This window comes from Stegodyphus dumicola, chromosome 7, assembly GCF_044657685.1.
Source record: "Stegodyphus dumicola isolate Sdum_Otavi_A_Nest chromosome 7, ASM4465768v1".
Classification (NCBI taxonomy): domain Eukaryota; kingdom Metazoa; phylum Arthropoda; class Arachnida; order Araneae; family Eresidae; genus Stegodyphus; species Stegodyphus dumicola.
This window is the reverse complement of record NC_140774.1, coordinates 202,882,101-202,908,240: the sequence shown is the minus strand read 5'-3', so window position 1 is coordinate 202,908,240 and position 26,140 is coordinate 202,882,101. Positions and strand designations below refer to the sequence as shown.

Here is a 26,140-nt window from a genome sequence, read left to right as displayed (position 1 = left end):
TTTAAATATGCGAGATCCTCTTCAGTCTGTTTAATGGTCCTCTTTAGAAACAAAATTTCAAAAAATTAAAAATTTTACTTAATCAGAAAAATTAAGAAAAGATTCCAAATTAAGAAATTAAAATTCTTAATTTGAATTAAAGTTAATTTGTTAAGTGATCGTGTTTTAAACTCTAGATTATATCTATAGTGTTTAAAGCAACAATATTCAAAATAAGATTCTAATATTTGTGAAATAATCTGCTATATTTGATAGTAATATGCATGGAAAAGATTAACAGAAACATTTAGATCATTTATTTTATTACTTTTATGCAATCTTTTTGAGTGTACAAGATATATTTCTAAAACATCGTATACACTTAATACATTGACTAGATTACAAAGGAAATCACATTTGTTTTTCCCCCTCGATATTGCATAAAGTTTATTGTTTTTTACGTTCAGGATGAAACATTTAATTTTTAAAAAATGAAAAAAAAAAATGTATGCAATAAACTACTATTTACTGACTATTCCACTGACTTTTGGAGGGGGACACTGAGCACTTTAATTCAACATTCAAGTAATACAACATTTAAATGAAGAATAAAAATTCAGCTCTACTAAAATAAAAACTTGGACAGAAGCAGCATTTTTATTTGACATCCAATTAATAAAAACAATAATAATGGGCATATGCACAGAATTACTTAATGTCACTAAAAATACTCATCTTTGCTGTGAATGAAGACTGGAAAATGCGTCGGACTGGTATTTTGAATAAGCCTTTTCTTGCTCAAGTACCACATAGCTTATGTGCCATTTTATCTTTCACTCTCTGTTTTACTGGAAAGACTTGCTTTTAATATTTGCTCCAAAGCAAGAGACCTTATAAATTAGGCTTAAAAAGCAATTATGCCTATAATTGCTTTTTATTACAAAGTCCCTTTTATGTCATCAGACATTAGACATCGCTTCTGGTATCCTGACTCTTCGAACTACACTTTAATTTTTTCGCAGAAGGAATGCAGTTACGGGCCTAAAGGTGTTAGCTTAAAAATATAAAACTTAATAATATTATTACTTAGGTGTGAAAGCCTAAATATTATTTACAGCCTAATATGCTCTTTTGTAATATTATGGTTGTAATCTTTATTCTTAGGAGTAGTTTTCATGCATTCATACTTTTCTGCTCCGTGCTTATGCACTAGCCACTAAGGTTGCGACTTCAGGAATAAAATGTAATTTTAATTAAATGTTACTTAAAAGAAAAATCACTATTCAACCATATTTTGAGACATAGTTTTAAATTTAATTTTAGATTGATGGATACTTAAAAATATTTCTGTACGGATCATATTTTATGAGTATATCATATATTCTGTGGTGTTCATATTTCATGATATTTAGCCTTAAATCATAATAAATTTTTAAAAGAAATATATTTTGAACGAATTAATCTGCAAGATACAATTTCAAATCGTCCACAAAAAAAAAAAAAAAAAAAAAAAAAAAAAAAAAAAAAAAAAATGTAAAAGTTGAAATTAAAAATAAACACTTGTCACGGCAAAACTTTAAAAATTCTTCATCTGCATGATTAAACTCCAGATGCGTAATAAACTGATATGAAATTCGTAATTTTAAAGTAAGAAAAGAATCCAAATATCCACCTGAAAATTTTACCGAATTCTGGAATATATACACATGTATAGCCGTGAACTGAGTGAAAATATAGAATATATAGAACCAAGAAGAAGGAAATATAGAAAATATAGAACCAAGAAGATCAACTTATATAAAATTCTTTGTGCTTAGTATTTCTAAACTGCTAAACCGGCCAAAATCTGAGCATTTTGTACCTAACTTGAAGACAGAAAGACAATTATAATTTTGATAAATTAGTATTTTTTAATAAAACTACTGTTTTGAAAAAATATGAACTAAGTAATTATCTGTGGACGTAAGCAAACAAAAGTTCTTTTCAACAGCCAGTCAACATTTGTGGTGGTGTTCCATCGTAGCAAGAATATAACTACTAAGCTGTTTTGCAAAACTTTGCCCGAAATGCCAAAATAAGGTTATAAAGCAATTAAACGGTTGGCGTTTTGTGCAGAAATAATTCTAGGCTAAAATACAGGCAGATACTTTTAATTTAAAAATTTGGAATAGCTTGATTTAAGAACGTCTGCATTTAATTGGATTTGAGAAAAATGAACAATATCCACAACCTGTCATACGAAATGCCTGCAGTTTAAAGGATGTTATAGTTTCCCCGAAATTAAAACGCTGCATCTATCCATTCTTAAAAACAATACATAAGATTAACAATAATTAATAAATGAACAGCTTAATAATTAACAAAGAGTGAAAATACTTCATAAAATTCAATTTAGTTATTTCAGGTATGATTTGTTAAATTTTCATTCAAGATGGTGCTGTAAAAAAATATAAATAACACTCAAATTTTCTCTTCGAACTTAGAAAAGAATGAAAAAAATGCAATATTTATATTTAACGTACATGAATCTTAAACTGTAAAAGAAACAACAGTTTCAGTCTGCAATTAAAACTCGTATTTAATTTTACTTACATGCCAGATCACAGCTCCACAATAAAGAGGGCTTCGAACAATACCACAGACATACAGCATTTTTTTAAAATTTATTACATTTAAATGATGGCAACAGATCCTTGACTAGTTAAATCTGCTCCATATGCTTTGTAATTTTTCTGATTATGCAATATATTAATTGTCTATTAATTTATTTTGCAATAAAAATTATGTAATGTTACTCTATGGGTATAACTCTATGGGAATAACTACGTATATTCTGTCTTGCCCAACAAAACTGTGCCTGGAATATGTTACTTCATTAAAAATTGCCCGTTTATTTTAATGGTTAAAATTTTGGTGTTATACAGCACTTCTGCTAAGCTTTCGTTTCGTTTAGTTATTTACCATTTATTCCATTTGCTTAGAATTTATTATCATTTAGAATTATAAAGAGCGGATTTGATTTTAACCTCAACAACTTTTTTTCTTATAATTTATTACAAACGACTGCAGAGGCTGTATTTACTGCTTGTTAACTATTTGTTAACTACAAATGTATCAAATTTAAAAATTTTATTTTACACCGACTATTTAAAAAATTACGAATAAACCTTTATAATTTAATTTTACTAATTATAAATCACAGAAAATTAGTAAAAATATTACCAAAATAAGAATATATAATTATGCAAAATAGTATAGTTTGTAATTTTCATATAGTATTACTTTGAACTGAAGTCACATATTTTACTTAGAATTTTATTACACTAAGAAGGCGACTGAAATTTAAAGCGATTAATTTAATATTTATTTCTGATAAAATTAAGTAGCTTACATTTAAGAAAATAAAAATGCTTACTTTTCAATACCTATCAAAGTAATTTTTATTTAAAATTTTTTTTTATGATTTTACAGCTTTAAAATAAAACTGCGACTTAAATTTGAGGATAGTTTAAACTCGAAGTAATAAGGTATTTTAATTAGTATCAAGTGAAAATGTGTATTTTCTAACATAGATGACTTTTACTTTTTAAAAGAATAATAAAAAAACACATAGTCAACTTCCGTAACACAGCAACTGAGATTTTGTCCATTGGAAAATTTAGCACGTAGCATCATTTATTATCAATTTAGCATCACTGTGATTTATTCATTTCATTTTAAGAACATACTTTTAACATTTTAAAAAATCATTTCAATAATTATTAAGTTTTAACTAAAGTAGTAATGCAATTTATATGTCTGTGGCTTATTCAAACAGTATTCTCCAAATATTCGTTTTTTTCCCAACAACATTTACAATAGTCAAATGCTTGAACACAGGAGAAAAAAATGAATATGAAAAACAACACACAATTATTTACACATTATAATATTTACAACAGTTCTTTGGTAATCTCACACTGAAAACTCTAAGTCCAAACTTGTTTTGAATATACACACGAAATCCTTTTGACCAAGGTACCAAATGTTGTTTGTACCTCGAGTTTAGGAACTAATTACAACATATATAAAAAAATGACATACACGTGTATTTCTTCTAAAACAAAACAATGTCATTAGTTATAGAAAATTTCCCTTTGCGGTTTCTTGACGAAGTTTTAAAAGTCAATATCCCAAGACATAATTTTAAACGAGATGCATTTATTTTTTGCATAACAAATTCGCGCTAAATATGTCTTTTGTAGCTCACTGCTTCTACAACAATTTCACGAAAAGATTCATTTGCCAGTTTCAATACTTGGAGTTTACACAACACGAGAGACAGGCAGAATATAACCTTAATACTGTGATGTAGCATAGCATAAGCAAGCAGTTGCAAAGTAAGTTTGCAGTTTGAGGTATCAATGCATGTACATGCAAGAACATATTATGTTAATGAACAGCCTACTTTGAAGCGGTAGATGGAAAATGCTGTAAATATCCATATACGCGTATAAGGTCGCTCGTCCATGAGTGAGAATTTCGAAGTTGTTCAGCCAAATGACGATACTGAAAATCGCATAGATGGAAGCGTCTCTGCGGATGATACTGTGGATAATCAAAGCTGCGTTGGAGTGGCCGCTAATTCTGCATTGAATTTTGTTAATTTTAAGGGCATTATGCATTCGCACATCCAGGACTTAGAAGGATCTGCCAATAAACGACGCTAGGTGTCGGATATGGATACTATCATGGAGCGTACGCTGATGTTTTTGAAACAACTGAAGAGCGAAGCCGACAAACTTACAGGTAATTGCGGTTTGGCAATTACCTGCAGGCATTTATAATCTTAATCTTGCTCCTAAAGTTAATGTTAGCACCAATGTAACTACTTAAGTTGTGGAACACCTTTATATTGCTTTACCAGGATTATGAATGAAGACTTACTGGGAAAAAAAAATTTCCAGCAATGAAATAAGAGAGATAGTGCATCAGAATCTATGCAATCAGACATAGATGTTTCATGGGGGATTGCAGCGAACGTACTGAGGATGAAGTTTAAGAAAATAATGTTTTTCCGGCAATCTCCCGTATTTAAATGAAGATTTGAAAACCGTGAGCTGTAATTGGAACGAGTAATAAAATTTCACGTTTATTTTACAAGATTGCTTAAACAGAGAATATTAGCTAGGGTTCATTTTATTTTAATTCGCTGCTAGCCAGATCCTAATTATTCTGTCCCTGAAACGTGATCTTCAGTTTCCAAGTGATTTATTTATAGAGAGTTATAATTATCATTAACATATTTAAGTTAGGTTTAGACATATTACGCGTTATCAAGAAATTTTATTAATGCTTTTGTAAACTTATTTTTTAAGCTAAAATTTTAAGTGAATTAAAAATTTTTTCTTATTATTTATTTCCTTTTCTTCCTTCTAATTTTCAAAGTTATAAGAATCCTCGAGAATAAGAGTTCTTTAATAACTAACCTAAATCGGTAAATTTTAGCCTAATTTGTTTTCTCTGTTGCACAATCTCACGCTTTATATATTTCTATCATAATTTAATCTCCATGTTTGGAAAAAAAAAAAAAAAAAAAAAAAAAAAAAACTGAAAATTGCGTCTGTAAACGATTTAATTTTACGAACCGAATCTGAAGCCGGTGTGGGCAATTTTTTTATCTTGCAATTTTAATTATTTTAGCTAAGAATTATCCTGAATATTCATTGAAATCTACTAAATGAGTATATTTTTCCTATATTCTCTCAATTTAGTTATGGGTTGCGAAAGTTCTTAGAAGAATAACCTTGCGCAATTTAAAGGACTGTTCCTCGCTTTGTTGAAACACAAAAAAGTAATAGATCGAAACAGCTGTATACTTTTCGAAACACATACATTATAAATACACCTTGCTTATTAACTTTTGTTGTTAACAAAACTTGTTGTTAACTAGAAGCTTACTTGCTAACTTGCTGGTTAAATTTTGTTATCATAAAGCTATTGTTATTGCTCAGAAATCAGTCTTGATCAATGGCGATTACGGATGCGTCTGCAAGAAACCGCACATAGTTCGAAATCCTTTTTGTTACAATCTGTTGAAGCATATAGGATGTCGTGGGGGTTAGATATTGTCTATCTTGATTGGCTTGACATCGATCATTGATGAGGTCCGGGAGGGACTCGGACTGTGGTGATCTGTTGTTGTCCTTGGTGGAGTACCGGAGGATGAGGTGGATGGGTGGTTGCCGGATGTTTGACCGCATATCCGGTGGTGAGAATCCCAGTCCTTGTGCTGGCAGAAGGAACCACAGTACCTGGCCACGTTGCAGCCACTGCAGGTCTCGCTCGCTTTCCTTCCACAGTTCCAACAGTTCTGATATTAGAAGAGGACAACATCTTAAATAAAAAGCTTAGCATGCATCATTAACACTAAACTTAAGGAAGTTACACATATAAATCGATATAAATTAAAACAGAAAAATGAATTATGAAGTTTCAGATTTCAGTTTAAACATTAACGAACTAATTCTGATTACAGGTATTACGGATCCTGGGTTGGCGATAGTGGACGAAAAGAATGTGAAGGTGCTGCAAATACAATTTGAATGTGAAGGTGCTGCAAATTTATGTATATTTCCCCTCAAATTAGTAAAATAACATGTAAAACATTTATGGCTAGACAGTGAAGATAATGCCATGTACATTATTCTCGATTATGCGGATGCGAATTTTTCGGTTTGCGTATTATCTGCGGGCGTAGATGCCTTGTAAAACACAAACACATGTAAACTTTACCACCGAATGTTACCAGTTTAATTCAGCCGATGGACCAAGATGAGTCAAATGAAGTTCTGGAAAACGTTGAATGCAATGGATGTCATATACGGAGCAGCTAAAACTTATTAGAAAGTAAAACCAATAACGCTGGTTCGATGATAGATAAAGATTCTTTCTAATATAGAAATCGGAGATTCACCTCATTGTGAAGAAGTCGAAGGAATAACTGAAGTTGCATACCAAAAAATTGAAAATATAAAAATCTTCGAAAATTCGATGAGGAAAATGGAAGAATAGCGATTCGACTGAGCAGGGCTTTTAGTGTTTGAGTGAAGGACAGGACAGGCCGAAAGTGGTACCGAATTATACAAGGAAGGTGCTACTGAATGTCACATTAATTCCGACAGAGCAATGACTTCTTTTGAAACTTAAGTGCACTTTCAACCAAAGGGGATTCGAATGCAATGATTAAATAGCATTTCGAAAATATTAAGTTAAACTCAGCAATATTTAAACGTTTTCAAAAACAAAGTACGAGAAAAATTAATGATTTTTTTCAAGAAATAAACGCATACTGTATGATGAAAATTGACAGTTTGGATTATCCGATTTTTCAGTTATCCGTGATCTACCCGGATTAGCTCGAATTAACGGAGAGTACATTGTATGTGTTCAAGACTTTCAATCTAACACAAATGGATTCATCGCAGAGTTAACGCCATATATTTAGACGGAAGTCCACAACTCTTGTCGTATTGTTATATGGGTTTAGCTGCAAATCATGTTTCGAATGTACGCTATACAGTGTTGGGATTGCTCATAAGCATCTTCTTCTAAAGATAACCCTTAAGAAACAATCATATATTTTCTGTATAGGAAGAGGACAGTTTCTATAGGAAATTGCAGGAAAATCACAATGTTTGCCAAACACCTCCCATGTCGCCCTTATACAGCGAACAGCGCAATACGTGCCATGGCCGCATTCTATTGCGTAGTGTTCCAAGAGTTAATATCATGAAAGTCGGATGAAGCATAACATGATACTGTTCATCAGTTACAGTTAGAGCATGTCCAACCTCATTTTCAAAGGTAATGACTGATCACTTCCTGTCTCTCGGTCCTAAACATCTAATGATCGATAGTTTCAAAGCTAAAATGCGGTGGAAGATAGCTCGTCAATAACCGAATTAATTTGTCGACTAGTTCAAGTACCTTTCCCCAGTCGTTTATTAGATGAAGAGACATGGTCGTCTAAGTAAGTTTTTAATTTATGTTCTCGATTTATTTATTTTTTGTTTCAATTAAAAATTCAGTGAAAAAGTGTACTTTTATTCTTTCGCTTGATTTGACATTGAATTTTCCTTGCATCGAGGAAGACTTCTTCAAGATGAAGTGCTATTAATTAAAAATATTTAGAATGGTAGTTCATCAGCTAATTTTGAATTCAGAAACCTAAGGGTTTTCAAGTGGAAGGGAGATTGTAACTGAGTCTGATGTATCCTCCTCTCGATAACGTTACATTAGATTTCATTGAATTCTTCTTCTTTATTTATTTTTCTGGTTTTGGTAATTATTTTCAGGTTTTCATAATTTTTAGGTTTTTATTTCACATTTCTTTAATTCTTATTCTGTATATTGATAGGATATTTTGAAATTTATTGGTACTGAATTTCACCTTTCTTTGGGTCTTTGTGTATAATATCTCCTAAATTTCTTGTTTTTCTGTCTATATATAATTATATATATTTGATACTGCCGATTGCAATTAAAAGGTGAGGTGCGCAACTAAATGTTATAGCAGTCTAATGTGCAAAATTTCAACGTTCTACGGCTAATCGGTTTTGAGTTATGCGACATATGTATCTACGTAAAAAAGTCACTTTTGAATCCGTTTTTAAAAATCCGGTTAAAAAAAAAAAAAAAAAAAAAAAAAGAAGAAGAGTCCTTTACTCTGTCCGTGAGTGCAGACGTCATGCAAAAAAATTGTCCAGATGGATTCGGAAACGGTCAAAATGGACATTTCCGTTGAAATATGATACAAAATTTTTCGCGATTTCAGCACTTCCTACAAGGAAGTAAAAATAGAAAAATAATTACATTTTTGAGCAGGAAACGTGAAAAGTTATTTCTGCCTTTATTGGGAGTCCAGCTAATGTGGAGAATCAGCTGTCCCTTTGAGACCTTCAAAATGTTGGATAGTGATTTCCATCTACTCGATGCCTTATCTCATGAAGTGACTGAAGAAAATCAGGTAGTTACTATCGATTACCACTTAAGTTTCTTTCTGTTGCTAGTCATAATTAGTCACTGCTTGAAGATTCATGGCTGTACTGTATTATAAGCTAAACTTTGAGTCCATTTTGAGTGGAGTTTCTCAATCTGGTACAGTTAGAGTATAGGACCGTATTGGCGATTTTCTGGCTTGGCACACTATTCGGACGGTTGTATTTCTACTCCATTTCGGCAACCCTCTAGCATTCCCGCATGTTTTAAACTGGAAAGTGCCATTTTTTTTTTGCTGGAGCGGAACAAGAGGTTGCTTCTCTGTAAACTTTTTTTTTTTTTTTTTTTTTTTCCCAATGGCAGATTGTGAACAATTACAAATAAAACCTAGTCCATTAATCTATACAAGGCCAGATGTGGTGGTCTCTTTATTATGGAGGCACCTAATAGGTGGGCCACCATCGCCTTTTCTATGAGGGGACGGACAGTTACAACCATGCCTTCTCCGGGATTCGAACCCACGCCCTTCGGCATCGCACTCAGCTTCCCTGACCACTATACCGACCGGGCAGCTTCTCTGTGCTTTATATTATTTTATTTTATTCCGATTTCAGTTAATCTTCCGTAAGCGGGGTAAGCGCGGAACTTAGCGAGTGTTTATTTGGCGCGATTGTGTTGTGTGTAGGAAGTTCAGAGTGTTGAATTCCACGGACTATTTACTATTACGGACTATTGATTTTCTTCAGTCACTGTATATTTTAGTGAGTTTATGCATCCATTGTTAGTGAATGTGAATATATTTACATGGTTGACAATTTCGGAGTCCGAGGAAAGTGTTATACAATTTATTTCAGAAGTTGGTTTATTTCCTTCAATTGAAACTGATGTGGAGTGTCCAAAATGTTCTGCGGAGATGGTTGTTAATAAGGATATGCTTGTGTTGCATCTAGCGTCAGTTTCGTTTGGCGATGCTAGATTTTACATCGCCATTTCCTTCTGCAATTACTACTTACAGCAATCACCGGAAAAGATTTTTTCAGTAAGCATAAGTCACTGGTATTTCCTATTAATGTTAAACACTGCATTATTAATCAGAATCAGCATCGCAAGAATTCCGTCGAACAGGTTTACTTACCTACTTACCACCAGCTGAGCTGCTGTACCGTCTGTTATATAACTATCAGCACTTGTACTGGAGTATTCTATTGCCCAGCCAAAAATCTCTATGGAATATTAAAATTTGTAGCGGAGTAACAAGAGTCAATTGTAACAAGAGTCTGTGCGGCAAGGGAGCTCTCAAAACACACATGGCGAGCCGAAAGACCTCTCGAGAGGTTGTTGGTACGGGAAGAGGGATCGGACGCCCCCCTCAAATGTTCTCCTTCAAAATCGCACAATGCGATGGGACTATATCTGTACTAACAATGGTGAAATTCTCGTGGCCTGCTCACTTCTTCATGCACCTGTCAGTTAGGCTACATAGCGGGTACATTGGTGAGCCCTCCCCACTTATACGATGATGTTTTTGGAAATAGTCGTGACTGGTTTCTCAGAAGAAATTTCTCTACACTTATACAGTTCTAGGTAACTTATGGGGAACCGAAGGCGAATTTTCCAAGTGCACATTGGTATCGCAAATGGGTTGTAAAGTGGACCAATGAGCAAAATTTACTCAGGTGATGTTTCCTGGAAAGGGAAAACAGAATTCATTTCCTTCAGAGTATCTAACATTCATTCATATTCTTTCTAAATGCAATTAATAATACATTGGTATCATTGTAATTTTGACTATTTTTCAAATACAATTAAACAATGAAATTTCCTCGTTAATTAAAAATCCATGGCAAAATTCTAACAAAACAAGAGAATTTTAAAGACAACTTATTTAAAACCCACTGGTCTAATTTAGGAAGCCGCTCCTACAGTTGCGATAACGATGTGCAGTTAGGAAATTCGCAAGCTTTCCATCGGAAACCCCAGGATTATCTTAAGAATGAAACTGAATTCACTAAACAAATATTGTGCAATTAATTTTGCTGGCGAGAATTGTACAGCATTTTCGGTTTACCTCTGTGGATTCCTCCTGATGTGTTGCAACTGCAAGTGCGTCTTCTGCAGCCTGCCGCCTCGCCTCTGCCAGCAGCCTTTCCATTTTGATCCTTTCTGCAGCTACCAGTTCGCTGGCTTTACATTCAGCCGCCGAAACCGCTTTCTGTAATTCAGCCACTGCTTGCCGCTTCACCTCATTAACAGCTTCTTCTAGGGCGACAAAAAGACACCACGATATGAACACCAATTCCAGGATTTCGTTGTGATTTACATTACACAGTTCACACATCTAATTCACTCATTTAGTTCTATTAATGTGATAAAATGCTTAGGATTAGGATTGTTTATGGTATAATATGGATGGCAAATGCATTTTATTTAAATAATAAGCACATTTATGAAAGGGAAATACATGAAGGAAAAACCGTCAGCTATCTCAACCACCATCGCTGTTTGCAATCAAACACAAATCTCAACCATCACCGTTGCACAATCAAACATTGCGACACATCAAGCAATTGATACAATGACTTTCTTTCTGTATTAATTGTTAGCCCAGTTACTTAGCATATTAAAAGGAAAGATTATCTGTGTCATGAAAACAACTTTTTTTGAGCAATCTGTAATGTTAACTAACTTCAAGACATGATTTTATCTTCCTGTCTGCCTTACGAATATAATTCACAGGAAATAGTACAGAGCTAATAGTTTCCTGTAGTACCCAAATGTCGTATACCAGCAAGTGTTCAACTGTTCACACATTATACAACTTTTTCACATCTTCGAGGATTTCATATCTCTCTCTGTGGCTATCTACGTTTCTATCACCAGTAGAATCTCTTTAGATTGTTTTCGAAGGTTTCGATTGCTGAATTTCGAAGATCTTGCAAAATGTGTGAAACTTTTGCTAAAACACATAAATAAGATAATTTATACCATGCCGCGTCGAATATTGGTTTGTTTGGCAACCAGCGATCAATTTGCCACTCACTGTAAAGCAATCTTTTTATTGCCGTTATTTTCAACAAAATTTGTTTGCTATAAATTTCTAATGATTGCTATGGCTCTTCAAACATACATATGTACTAGATTTCGCAAATGACCTCATTTTTCTAGATATGCAGCCTTGTTTTCTGCAGCAATGTATATTTCTTAACCAGAAATGTTCAAGTTATGTTCAAATAATTTTTTAACTTATCTTAAACTGAAAGCAATTTTATAGAGGTTTAGATAGCTTATTTCGAAACAATACAGAATTTATTGTCTTTACTTTTATCAAAACCCTAAAAATTGTTACAAAAGAAATGTCTAAAAACGAGAAAATGAGCAAAAGCTGCAATTAGCAGAAGCACTGTATATCCAACTATTAAATTATCGATACAAAAGAGAAAGAAAGGAACATTTTAAAGAATTCACATCATAATTGCACCATTAAAGTTTTAGGATTTTCTAGAATCTTCTCGGTATGTATTCAAGGAAATTTAAATGAGTTCTGATAATCCGCAGTGTACTATAGTATATTAACGAAGAAGCATAACCCAAAGACCCCTACCTGCTCTCCGCCGCACTTCCGATACTCGGTCCTCGGCTATTTTAAAGTGGGATACAATGTCTGAAGGACGAGACTTCTTGGGTTCCACCTCTGGATGCCGAATCCAACCACTTAGTTCGGCTCTCTCCGAATAACTCCGATGCTGAAGGATACAAAGGGCTCGTTTTGTCTTTTCCACCATCCCCAAGATACAATTCAGCATCTGTAAAATAAAATTAGAAATTCGAGCCAAAAGTATCTCGTTAATGCAAATTTTAACAATTAAATAGCAAGTTAATGAGAGTTTTGTTAACTTTAATCAATTACAGTTAATAATTTAATGAATTTATATTTCACCAACGTATTAAATTTCATTAACTAACGGGTACCATATTTCAACGAAAATATCCATTTTAACCGCTATCGAATGCAATTTAACGATGATTTTGCGTAATATCTACACGTAAGGACAGAATAAAGAACTCTTTTGCCCCAAACGAATTATAAAATTGATTTAAAATGAATTCAAAAGAGATTTTTTTCGTGACGTCTGTATGTATGTATCTGGCATAACTCAAAAACGAGTAGCCCCAGGACGTTGAAATTTTGTATATAGGACTGCTATAACATGTAGTTGTGCACCTCCCTTTTTAGATGCAATAGGCCGCACCAAAAGTGTACAAAACTCGTATATATATAATACATATATATATACACGAGTCACTCTATTACTCGGCTCCGTGAGCTCAGTTTTTTTATTATTCTTATATATTGGGAAACTGTGCATTTTTTGCTTTAAAAATGATTGAATAATGTTGGTTCGTATCTTCGGATTAAGGTTTTTATGCCTTTAGTTAATCTGCATGCAATAGTTGCAGAATTATCAACAATTTAAAAGATGTTTAAGTGCGGCTAAGCGTAATTTTTTAATGAGATTTTAAGTATTTTTTCCCTGCCGCGAAGTGAGAACTGAATTAATTCCACGAGAAATATACCTGTAATGAAATTCGAGGAAGTCTGAAATGCAGGAAAAATTGCACATAATTTAATATTCCGTACAAGGAAGTCTTGTGGTGTACACATCAGATTTTTTCATTTAAGTGGATCTGTGTTAGATGCAGATGATAATGCCATAGAAACAGTAAGATCAGTGGTCTCAGATCTGCTTACCTCAACACAACCGAATTAATTAGAATAAAAGACATACGAGATCTCTATTTATTTAAATGATACTCCCTTTATATCGAAATGATTGTCCGATGTATAAATTTGTATCGGTTTAAGGAAACGAAGGCGGGAAATGTGGTTTTGAATTTGCTACCTTCTACTTTTATAAAATAGAATTTTGATATTTTATATAAATTTATTTTCATTCTTTTTCAATTGAGATGTAGAGTTCCTCACTCTTTTTGTCCAAAGTAAATGTTGAGGAACCTAGTGAACTTGTTAGCGACTTATCGCTGAGTTCAAATAACAAAAGTCGCAGACTCAAGAAGCGTTAACTACCCTTCTTATTTCACTCAAAGTAAGATGAACAGTTGGCCCCTTTCTCAGGCTTACAACAACACCTCCACTCGGGCATGAAATCAAAATAAGAAATAAGAACTAAATTAGAAATAACTGAAAGAAACTTAACCGATGCTAACACAAGTATCTGACGCAGTTGGCTCCGAATTTAAACTAGCCGGCGAGTATCAACAGGCAAGTAATATATGGCCGAGCGTAACAGCTTCAAGAGAAGGCAAACGCGTGCTACTCAGAATTCCTACCTCTCTCTCTCTCACGAATTAAGTTGAACCTTCCTTAAATACTACTTCTAACTCATTTGCATTCAAAGCTATTCTAAAAACTCATTCTGGTAGGAAGAGGAAACAAGCATCGATAGGAAAGTACATTGAAATTAAAATACCTGTTATAAAATTAAAATATACGTTAGAGTTATGGAGAAGAAACGCAATTGAAGGTCTGATGAGAGAAATACGATTATACCGGAGCTACTGAGAACTTTAAAGATGACCTAGGCATGTCATTATAACGGCTAGCGGTAGGAAACATGATGCTTCGACCGAAACAAGTTTTAAGGTCTCAAAAAAGGGCCGAACGTTGCAATGAGAAATAGGAATATGGATGTAACATCCAACTAACGTTGTCATCCTCCCATCAGCCCTGACTTTGCTATTTAAAATTATTTAATGCCGTAAAAGCATTACAACATCAATTAGCACCTACCAGCATCGACGCATTATCCAAGCTGCTTTATATTTCATGCAATGCATTAAATATCGAAACGTTAAGCGATGGTTTTTTGACCTGCAGGAGGTCATGGAATGCATTATGGAGTCTGGTGGGAGAAATATCTGTAATTTACCACACATGAAAAAGGCTGTGCTTCGACCTCAAAACAAGCTCCGGATTTCATTAATCGTGTCAGAGAATCCATCACTGAAGTCCATGAACCAATGAATAATTTAATCCATGAACGGTGAAATTGCTGCGATTCCAACAGGTCTGTATCAGCTACCATGCCACTTGGAAAAATTCACAAGAGCTGTTATACTTCCCGAGCTGCTCTGTTGGCTATCGTTTCAGATAAAAATCCCATATCACAGGACATATTGGATGGTTGACATTACCTAAAAAAAATCTGTCTTCACTTGAGAAAACTCTAGTTCTCCAGTGGGTTCCAGCCCACTGTGGGGTTCCAGGTAACGAGAAAGCCGACTTCCTGGCAAAAAAAAAAAAAAAAAAGGTGCTTCTTTAATGATGCAGAATATTTCTCGTCCTCTGCCCTTCCATACTGTTAGGGATCTTATTAAGAGATTTTCCAAAGTACGTGCTCAGGAAGATCTCTACCATCGTGTTTCTCATTAAGTCTCGGAAGAATGCTATCCCGAATTTGTGTAATGGCCCAAGGCGTAGTAGAGCGAGTCACTGAATTGCCACCGGACATGATTGCCTACAATATCATCTTCATAGATTCAAAATTGTTCCTTCTCCGATATGCACTCTGTGCAACTCTGGAGAGTTGATGAATGCCGCACATCTACCCCACTGTCCTGCCACTGTCTGCACAAGAGTTTTCTCGCCCAGCGTTACTGGGAGGCAAGAGATATGTTAGATTTTTTTTTTCCCATTGTGTTGCTGTGTTCTATGTTCTTGTTTTTTGCTGTAACTGTTCATAATCTGCCATTGGAAACAGTTTCAGGCAGCATATTTCAACGAAAATATCCATTTTGACCGCTATCGAATGCAATTTAACGATGTTTTTGCGTGATATCTGTACGTAAGAACAGAATAAAAGACTCGTTTCCTCCAAAAAAAAAAATCATAAAACTGCTTTAAAATAAATTCTAAAGAGAATTTTTCGGGGCGTCTGTACGAACATATGTACGTACGTACGTATCTCGCATAACTCAAAAACGAGTAGCCTCAGAACATTGAAATTTTGTATATAGGACTGCTATAACATGTAGATGTGCACCTCGTATTTTGGTTGCAATCGGCCGCACCGAACGTATATAAATACTATATTTATATATATATCCACTCTGTTACTCGGCACAGTGATCTCAGTTTCTTTACTCTTATATGTTTGTAAATTGTACATTTTTTGCTTTAAAAATGATTGAATTATGTTGTTTTTATCTTCCGGTTAAGGTTTTTATACCTTTAGTAAATCTGTATGCAATATTTTTAGAATTATCAACAATTTTAAAGTTATTTAAGTGCCGCTAAGCCTTTATTTTCATGGCGGCCATTGGTTTTTTACATTTGAAACAGCAAACTAGTGGATTTGTTGCCAATCTAGAGAAACTTAGCTTGGCAACAACAAAGATAACGCCTTCATTTATTATTGCCAATTAAATCATGCTGAATCCTTTCTGGAATTTTTTCGAGGAAATAAGTATTTAAGATTTACTTCATAATTTTTAATACAGATATTTTGAGTTTTTTGTATTTTTGCCTTCTCGCGAAGTGAGAACTGAATTTATTGAATGAGAAATACTCAATCATCTGTGAAAAACTGTTTTTTTTTTAAATTTTTTTATTTGCTTAATTTATTTTATACATCGTTCTAGCTTTATTATAGTATTTGAACAGAACATGTGGCAACGATTACATAATTCTATTCTTTAAATGATATAAATTTTATGCATTATGAGTTAGAATATGAACGAAATATAATACTGTTAAGCGAATCTAGCGCCAGAGTGTCGCTATGGTAAACAAATACTAGAGAGAATTTTAAAGAATGCATTTATTCTATTGTGGTTTATGCGGTGTCGGCGAAGTAGATTTAATTCAATCCAATAAGTTTAAACGAAATGCATGAAAAAATGCGTATAATTTAATATTCCGTACAAGGAACTCATGTGGTGTACACACCAAATTTTTTAAAAAGGAATAATCATTCTGACGCAAATAATTTATGAAAATAGGACAATCATTTCGATACGGTGGGATATATTATATATAAACACTTGCTAACTCAAACAGTTAATAATAATTTTACAGCAGTATTAATTATCCAATCAAATGCATAGAGAACCAAAATTAACTCTTTCTGAACTAAGATATCATCTTGAACACAGCTGCAATTGCTTTCAACACTTCGGCCTAGTTGGACTGCTGCTCTCTTCTTATTGCAAATCTTTTAAAAATGTAAACATTTTGTAACAGACACGAGTAGTGCACCAACTTGTTTGTGGCTGCAACATGTTTACTGAAATAAAGATGAACATTTATTCTGCCTTGGCTTTCCAGTTTCCTATTCATCATGGATGAACATTCTAAGCAATCAAAATTCTTCTTTAAAATAAAACTATTAAAACATGTAATGGATATAGAAGAAGGTCAGGTTTTTATTACATATTTATTAATATGCATACGAGTATTAAGACTTCTTGAAATTGTTAATGTTCTAAACTGTTAATGCCAATTTCTGCAGCTGAAGAAAATTGTAATAGAAATTGAGAAATAAAAATTGGCTATTACGGATAATAAAATTAAGTTTTTAATAATTTAGATTTTAATATCTATATATGAAAATGTGTAATGTGATTAAAATGTCACTAAGCTTATACAAATAATAATAATTGTGTACACCGTTAACAGAAATGAACTCGTTATCTGTTAGTGTTCTTGTTTCTTTCAAATAATAAACTTATCCGCTTCAAAGGGACTTACCAAGCTGCCAGTCTGAGTTATCTTAATTTGGCGAAATAGTGAACGAATTTGTAGAAAACATCTGCATGAAATGGAGTGATACAAAATATAAAATCCACAATTTCACAATCTAAGGCATTTTCTCCCTCCTTTCTGTAGATTACAGCCGAAAACATCGCGGACGAAAACAGCGGCGAGAAAACAACACAAGAAGAAAACGTCGTGGTACAAAACATCAGAAGAGAAAACATCGCAGTTCTAAAATATTGTGGTACAAAATATCGTGGTCGAAAATAAAGCAGTTTAAAAACATCGTTGTCGTCGAAAATATCGTGGTAAAAAATAAAGTACCTACAAGTCATCGCATGACCATAACATCGCATACATGCGTTTTTCAAATCACATAGTGACATATTATGAAACCGACCTTCGTCATAACTAAGAAATCGACATCCAAAAAATTGACTGCATGCTATACATGAAAATGTTAACGACACTTTAAGAATAAACGGAAACAAAACAGGATGTAATATTCATTAAAACACTATCAGATTAACAAATGTGAAAGAAAATAATTTGATCATTAGCTAAGCAAATTTTATAAAGGTAACCTCATGCAATTATTTATCTTCCTTTTTCTAAGCATTCTTTTCTAAGCAAAATACAGTCTAAAGACTGTATTTTTCATGAAAAATTATCAGTTAAACTTTATAAAGAAAGCTTAATTTATTAATGACCTTTGTTAATTAACTATATAAATTTAAAATTCTATTAAGCTATTAAGTTGCATTAATTTTCTGCTCATTTTCAATTTTTAAATGCTTAAGTTTCCTTCTTATATTTTCAGCAAGCAAAAATTTATTATTCTTTCAACTATATGAAATATAGAAGTAAAAGAATGCCTCTTTTCTTCTTGCGCTCTATGATCTTTATAGGAACATGCATTTAAAACTTTCGAAACCTGAAGACGCATGTGTGCGATGTTATCGTCATGCAATGATTTGTAGGTACTTTATTTTTTACCACGATATTTTCGACGAAGATGTTTTTAAACTGCGAAGTTTTTGAACTGCTTTATTTTCGACCACGATATTTTGTACCACGATGTTTTAGAACTGCGATGTTTTCTCTTTGCAATGTTTTTTCCCACGATGTATTGTACCACGACGTTTTCTACTTGCGTTGTTTTCTCCACGACGTTTTCGGCGGATACCTTTCTGTATGCCAGCATGGTGTAACGGTAGAACACTCGGCGCATATTCGAGAGGTCCAGGGTTCGGGTCTTAGCGACGGCAGTGCTCCTTTTTCATGTCTCCTGCTTTAAAATAACTTAAATGTCTCTAAGTCCAGCTAACTGCATTTTATATACGGCATATACGGCACAAAGTGCATTTTATATACGGCAGCTATTAAACCTTTCTTCGAATTCAAAATGCGGTAACTTTTACACATACTCACATACCGTGTGAATATTCCTCCATTCTTCGTCCATTTCTCTGTCTTCCGGGTAATCCCTGGGTAAATTACCTGCATTAGATATAAAATATTCTAACAATCCACATTACAGATGTAAAAATCCAAGTTATTTAACATAATACGTAAGAAATTCACGTTACCATACAAGAAAGATTTATTTAACGTTTTGCATCAAATGCACTGTTACAGAATTAAGATTCTTCTGCAATATTGTAAAACATTTTCAGAAATCAATCTGCCAAACATTTACATATAAATAAACACTGATGGTGGTCAAAATTATTTTTTAACGCAGGATTATATTTCTTTAACAGGATTTTATTGTACACTCCAAGACGGAGTTTTGTTAAATCTTATTGGAATAATAAAGGGTTAGTTACCCTTCCATCTTCTTGTTTCTTGTTACACGAACTTAAGCGATTATTCGCTAACTAGTTCTTAAGATTCGTCACTTTCTACTGTAACTGAGAAAAACACTAGTGAGAATCTTACAGTGTGTAAAATCTTTTATTTGTTCTATAATATCCTAACACTTCCGCTAATAATCCTACGCATTTAAAAAAAATTAAAAGAGAGAATATACTGTCAATTTTTTAATGTTAAAACCGAAAAAAATGTATCTAATTATTCATTGTTTTAATGATATAAATTACAGAATTTTGCAGTTGTAACCGAATTCTTTAAATGCAGTGTTTTAGAGACGGTATTACGAAAACAAGCTGCAAAACACTCAACAACTATTACAAGTAAACAGTTTTAAAATATATTTTAAGCAGGAAATTGGTTAAAAACAGAATAATTGTATTGTGTTCTAAAGAGAGCATTTCGTTTATTGAGTAGTATTCATTAAAATATTTGCTTATTGACGAGGTGTATAAGGAAGAAATATTTAAGAAACGGTTTTCTAGACTTGAATGATTTTAATAATTTGCTTACAGAATTTGATGATCATGCCTAACTCATATTTATTGATGGCAATCTTAAAGCTTACGCTATTTTTGTGTATGAGCAAGGTGTATCGGCAGTCCCGCAAAATTTACGAATTTCGCCTCGTTCATCAGGATTCTGGGAGCTTAACTTAATGTTATTCGAAACTAAATCAGTAAATCTTTCAATTCGGGGAACTTTCACTCTGAAACTATGTTACTTTTCTTAAAACTGGCATCTATTTTATTAAAACTATTAGCCAGAATCTGATGTACTATATTAGACATCAAATGATCAATTAAATAAAAGAACATCTACCTGAACGCCGCTTAGTTTTCTAAGCCTTATTCTGATAATATTTGGCTTATTTAGGACGCTTTTAAACAATCGAACTATACTCATCCAACACAAAATAGGGAACGATAAGATCGCCAGAACTAACCGTAAAATGGCCTGTAGAACTCACGCTCGAATCTCTCGTATCTGTCCACGCGCACATCTCTGTCTCTGTAACAAGGAAGGGTGTCTTCAGGGAGTCTGATGTTCAAGCTCGGGGGCAGACCCAGCCCTGTTGGAGCAACTGGACTCGTCCGAGAGTTCAGTGTCGGACTTGGTATTGGATGGTGACGTTTCGATGGTGGTGGGCCGTCACCATTGGTTTCTGTGTAGTCAAGATCTATTTTGCCATTCCTGTAAAATCAAACCACTACATTAAGATTATTATGCCAGTATTTTAAGATAGTAAACAAAGCTGTACAACATATGAATAAATGAAACATATTATAGAAAACTATGGATTACAGTTTGTGATAATGGTATTTATTCTACGACATAATTCCGATATCTATAACAAATTATGATACTCGTGTGAAGATTTTGTTTTGGTAAGATTAGACGAGATACTTTATATATTTATGATAATACAATGCAAAATATGACATGGGGTAACTGGTTTACTTTTACATTTGATAGCTATCTCTTTCAAACGTCTACAGAAAATTATTAACAAGATGGTTTAAGCTTTCCATCGCGAGTTGAGAATTAAAAGTTAACATGGCGATTTATCCGAGTACCGGTAGCGAGAAGAACTAATTGGTGCTATTAGAATATTGGATCTCGGAACTAAAAGGCATTCCTTGTATTTCTTTTTGGCAAAATCAGGGGCAGGCAAACCCTTTTGTCTTGAGGTTGGACAAAGTGTCGGCTTTTTTGCTGTCTTAAAAAATAGAAATTGTATGCAAGACTGTTCTTCTTAGAAGGTCCTCCAGGAAGGCATCTCTCCCATTAGGCAAATAGCCCTCGAGTGATTCGCCATAATTAAATAAACCAAACCGTTGCCTAAAATGCTGCTACGTGAAAGAATTCACTGAAAGACAATGTCAGAAATTTTGTGACAGTCAATCAGGAGATTGATAATGCTGTTCAAGAACAGACTGCAGCTAGTGAAATCCTGTTGACGGTAAGAACTGCTATTTGAGAACCTGCAAGGTGTTTCAAGAAGAAACATTAACTTTGAAATTAAATAACACGGAAACATGAAGCAATTGGTATATTTGTTAAAAAAAAACTATAAGAATTTGATACAAAAACACCTGAAAATGCAGCGAGATTTGCTGCAGTTACTGAGCGTCACCCGAATAAATTTGTCCACACACTTCCAACTGAATTCGGAATCAGGCCCTCCAGCACTTACAGAATCCTGCGGAAGACATTATATATGTTTCCGTACAAGATTCTATGCCGGCACGCTGTACCAGTTCAAGCTGAATGACAAAGAGAGGATTTTGCTAACAAGATGCTCGACAGTGATTGATGTTTCTGGTTTCGATGACGGCCGAATGTGGTTTACAGACGAGGACCATTTTCATCTGGATGGTGTTGTTAGCAGATATAACTTGCGATTTTGGGGTACCGAAAACCCACATTTGTATCATGCACGACCACTCCATTGCTCCAAACTTACCGTTTGGGCTGTACTCTCCTGCAAAGGCATCATTGGATCCTTTTTCTTGTGAGAAACGGTGACGACTGACCGATATATTGCGATCTATACTTTTGAAACAATTTGTCGCCACTCGACAAGCACTGGATGATCAACCGGACACGGCATTATTCATGCTAAATGGGGCTTGCCCACACCGTACGCAACATATTTTTGACTTTCTGGACGACTACTTCGATGATAGAGTTATTGCATTGAACTACTCGACAGTCAAGGAGAAAGAAATCGACTGGCCTCCTTATTCACCAGTCCTCACCCTCTGCGACTACTTTCTGTGGGACACGTTGAAGGACATTGTTTACCGTAACAATCCTTAACACTCGATAAGCTGGAGGAGGTTATTAGTCAAATTTGTGTGTCAGTTTCCGGTGACATTTCATTCTTCGTTTGCGACCTGTGTGTTGTGCGAAAGGTCCACATTTGGAATCACTTTTAATGTGAATACAATGAGAATTTCCATTAGATTTCCACAGCACAATTTGTAACCAATTTTTTTTTAGGTTTCTGTATCTTATTCTTATGTTTTTTTTAATAAACATATAACTCGTTTCATGCTTCTATCTATCATCCTTTCCGAGTTTTTTATTTTCAAAGTTAGGAGTCCTTCGCGAAACACCCTGTACGTAAAAGTATATTTTTGATGTTAATTTAGTAGTCAAATGAGGTTGCAACACGTTGCTTCCAAACAGGCTTATTTTTGATGGCTTATTCACTGAAAATTCTTAAAATGCTTTGTGAATTATCATCAGTTGAGCTTTGAAAACGAAGAAGAGGAGATAAATCTTTTTGCGCCAATAAATCAACCAGAATCTTTACGAATAGCAGTCTCTCGGAAAATTATTCAAATGATAGTGGTATTCTACTAATGGACGAAATGGGAATCACATTTTATTTTTCTAAGAGAAAGCAGGTATCCTACAATTGAACAAATTTGATATGCTTTCCGTAACACTCTCTTGTTACTTAAAATAACTTTCTCGGTAATCAGTTAAAAAAAATATTGTAGTGAAGCCTGCAATCGTCAACTCACTAATAAAATTTTAATTTTTTTCTCGGTCGAATAAAGGTGCAAAATTCAAACGAGTATTTTCAGCTCGAAATTATTAGTAATAAGTTAAGGTAAAATATTGCATAATTTCTAGCAAATGAAGATGAATATATCATTTCCACTGTAAGTTACAGATGTTTCTGTTTAAGATTGCTTGTTTATCACAAAACGATGAGAAACAATACCTATAAAATCATATTTAAAAATGCTATAATTTATTATGGTAATTAAATTATACACAATGTTACAGTAAATAAATCACTCTGAGATGCCCGTGTCTTCCCGAAAATTAAAATTAAAGCAAATTTAAATTGTTACAAATATTTTTAAGACATTACCTTTCATTCGTCATCTGAAAATACAATGCTTCAAATTTTGATTCTGGAATTTTGAAAAGCAAAATTCTAAAATATCGATTTCTCTTATTGAATCGGCCTGAAATTAGAGTGAAGATGAGGGAGAAAACTACTTTATATGCCTCAGTTGCTAAATTTCCGTTATTTATGAAATGTTGCAACTTCGCTTCCATTTCGAAACTACATTTAATTTAAACACCATTTTCTTTTCTGTCGCTCTGAACTGCGAATAAGTAAAACCATGAATCCGAGGCCACAACTGTACTTGCCTTACATTACCGTACGACGAGTGTATTCTTCAGGTGATTGATCGAAGTTTTTAGAAAAAGCACAATTTTATCGGAAGTCAGTTTTGTTTAGTTGCAACTACATCACTAGAAGAGAAAAGAGCACACTGCAGGAGGAGATGAAAAAAAAAAAAAAAAAAAGAGAGACAGTTCTGTATCTCCCGTTCTACTGGGCCGATTGATGAAATTCAAATTGCGTTTTGCATGTGTCGAAAGCGTGACTTATAATATATATTAGATTTATATATAGCATTGTTCTAATATATATATTTCGACACAAAATCGAACTTTTTCTGAAACGACATGCCGCCAATTTTTTCCCATATTTCGATTCTACGACTCAAAGTATGCCTCAATATTAAATTTTATAAAATTTGGCGTGAAACTTAAGGAGAAACTCAAAAATTTATCTTGCCGCATTTTTTTCAGTTTGCGGTAAGAATAATTGACTTGGCGGAATTCTCAATTTACAGTAAACTACTTACTTTCCTTTTTTTTTCATTGATGCACGAGAGAGAAAAAAAAAAGATTCATCGTTCGTTCTTTCAAATAATTTTAACAAAGCGCGTAAACCACATTTTCGTTATTATCGCTTATGTGAAATACGCCAAATTTCAAAACGTGCCAAAATGTAAATTCACGTATATTTTAGGAAATTTTGAATAAAAAAACTCTAATTTTTTGCCAGTGTGTCTAGAAATACATCTACTTTAAGATGATATTAAAAATTTTATAGGTGAAAGTACGAAAATTTGCTTGAAAATTAAAAAAAATATATAAGTTATATATATCATAAATATATATATCATAAAAAAATGGGCGAATTATATTCTGATTAAGCCTAAATTTCGAATTCGCTAAGAAGGAATCAAGTAAATTTAAGAAAAAAAAGACATGTTAATAAATATATATCAAATTCAAGTAACACTAAGGGGCTAAAATTTTGAGAGCTAATGTTTTAAAAACTACTCGCCCGATTTTTACAAAACGCGGCAGTTTGGCATCATTTGAGTCGTAGAATCGGAATATGGAAAAAACTTGCCATGCCATTTCAGAAAAAGTCCGATTTTGTATCCAAATACCTATATTAGAACAATGCTATATATAAATCTAATACATATCCTAAATCGCGCTTTCGAGACATGAAAAATGCAAGTTGAATTTCGTCCATCGGCCCAGTAGAACGAGAAATATAGAACTGTTCCCCTTTTGTTTTGCGCAGTATACGTTAATTCCATAATAAGCGATACATTTTATATTGAAAATTATAAATTAATCTAAAAACAGATTCCTGTAATAATAAAAATACAGATTTACTGCACATAATGTTACTGTATCGATAATAGTAAATACAAGTATCCATGCAGCAAAAGCTTTTCTGTTGTTGTTACCAATCTCACTTTGTCTGACAAAGGTCTGCATAAACTCACGACGTTCATCGTGGCAAAGAGTCAAATGCGCCTGTTGTTGGCAACAGACTTGACCACCATATAGGTGACAGCACGACTTTAGTTCAGTTCCGCCCTCCCCCGCTTTGAAAGAGAGCACAAGGGGGCAAAGGGTCCGAGGGTCTCTCAGCCCTATTCCCCTACCATCAACCTCTCGAGAAGGCTATTGAATTGCTTCATAGTTAGAGTGCCTCCATGCCGCATAGACACTATATTTTTACAAACATCCATGCCTTCTTCGGGATTCGAACCCGGGACCTTCAGTACAGCAATCAGCGTCGCTAACCACTATCTAGATTGGGAGGCATTACTTTTTTGTCATATCAGTTAATATATGATCAAACATATTTTTAAAGCAGAAGAGAGCTTCAATTATCTTTAAGACAGCTACGTTAAGAATCGTCCCCAAAATACCGTAATACCTGCTCGAGGGAGATCTCCTTTTCCCATTCTCTTTGAGTTCTTGGAAAATTTCAAAAGGTTCTGATCCTGGATGCGATGAAGTGTCGAGGATGACATGTTCGTGCTGCCTCAGGTACTGTTGAGGACTCTGCTTGGCCATTCTTGAGAAGTGGATCAGTTCCGTTTGCAAAAGTGGAAGATGGGACTGCAAATCACAAAAAGTCGACATTACCTATTTTTAAAGCTTGCTTGATTTTACAAACATTTACAAGCATGAAAACGGCAGAAACTTTTTAAAAGCAAACATTTACTTTTTTTACATTTATGTAAATGGTAGAAAAAATTCGTACATAGACAAAATGTGAGAATTTCAAGAGAAAAGCGACACTTTTGTCAATGCTAAAATTAAGTGCACGGACCTGAACTTCCTTTCTTTCCAGCACAAAATGATGTTTGTTTCCTTAAACATGATAAGATATGAGATAGATCG

At 33.7% G+C, this 26,140-nt stretch overlaps 1 protein-coding gene across 6 annotated transcripts in view; it reads right to left on the bottom strand.

Moving 5' to 3' along the window:
• Nucleotides 1–281: 281 nt before the first annotated feature.
• Nucleotides 282–26,140, bottom strand: part of LOC118194177 (transcriptional corepressor CBFA2T3-like) — a 248,354-nt gene continuing 222,495 nt past the window's right edge. For 3 of the 6 annotated variants that reach the window (XM_085821248.1, XM_085821252.1, XM_035365380.2), the window contains 6 exons: nt 25,671–25,855; nt 20,550–20,797; nt 19,167–19,231; nt 12,560–12,761; nt 11,027–11,217; nt 282–6,331 (listed from right to left, as the gene is read on the bottom strand). In XM_085821248.1, coding sequence (XP_085677374.1) covers nt 6,080–6,331; nt 11,027–11,217; nt 12,560–12,761; nt 19,167–19,231; nt 20,550–20,797; nt 25,671–25,855 — 1,143 coding nt within the window. In that variant the 3' untranslated portion in view covers nt 282–6,079. Of the gene's footprint in view, nt 6,355–11,026; nt 11,218–12,559; nt 12,762–19,166; nt 19,232–20,549; nt 20,798–25,670; nt 25,856–26,140 lie in introns of all 6 variants that reach the window. The other 3 variants (XM_085821250.1, XM_085821251.1, XM_085821249.1) reach the window with 3 other exon arrangements.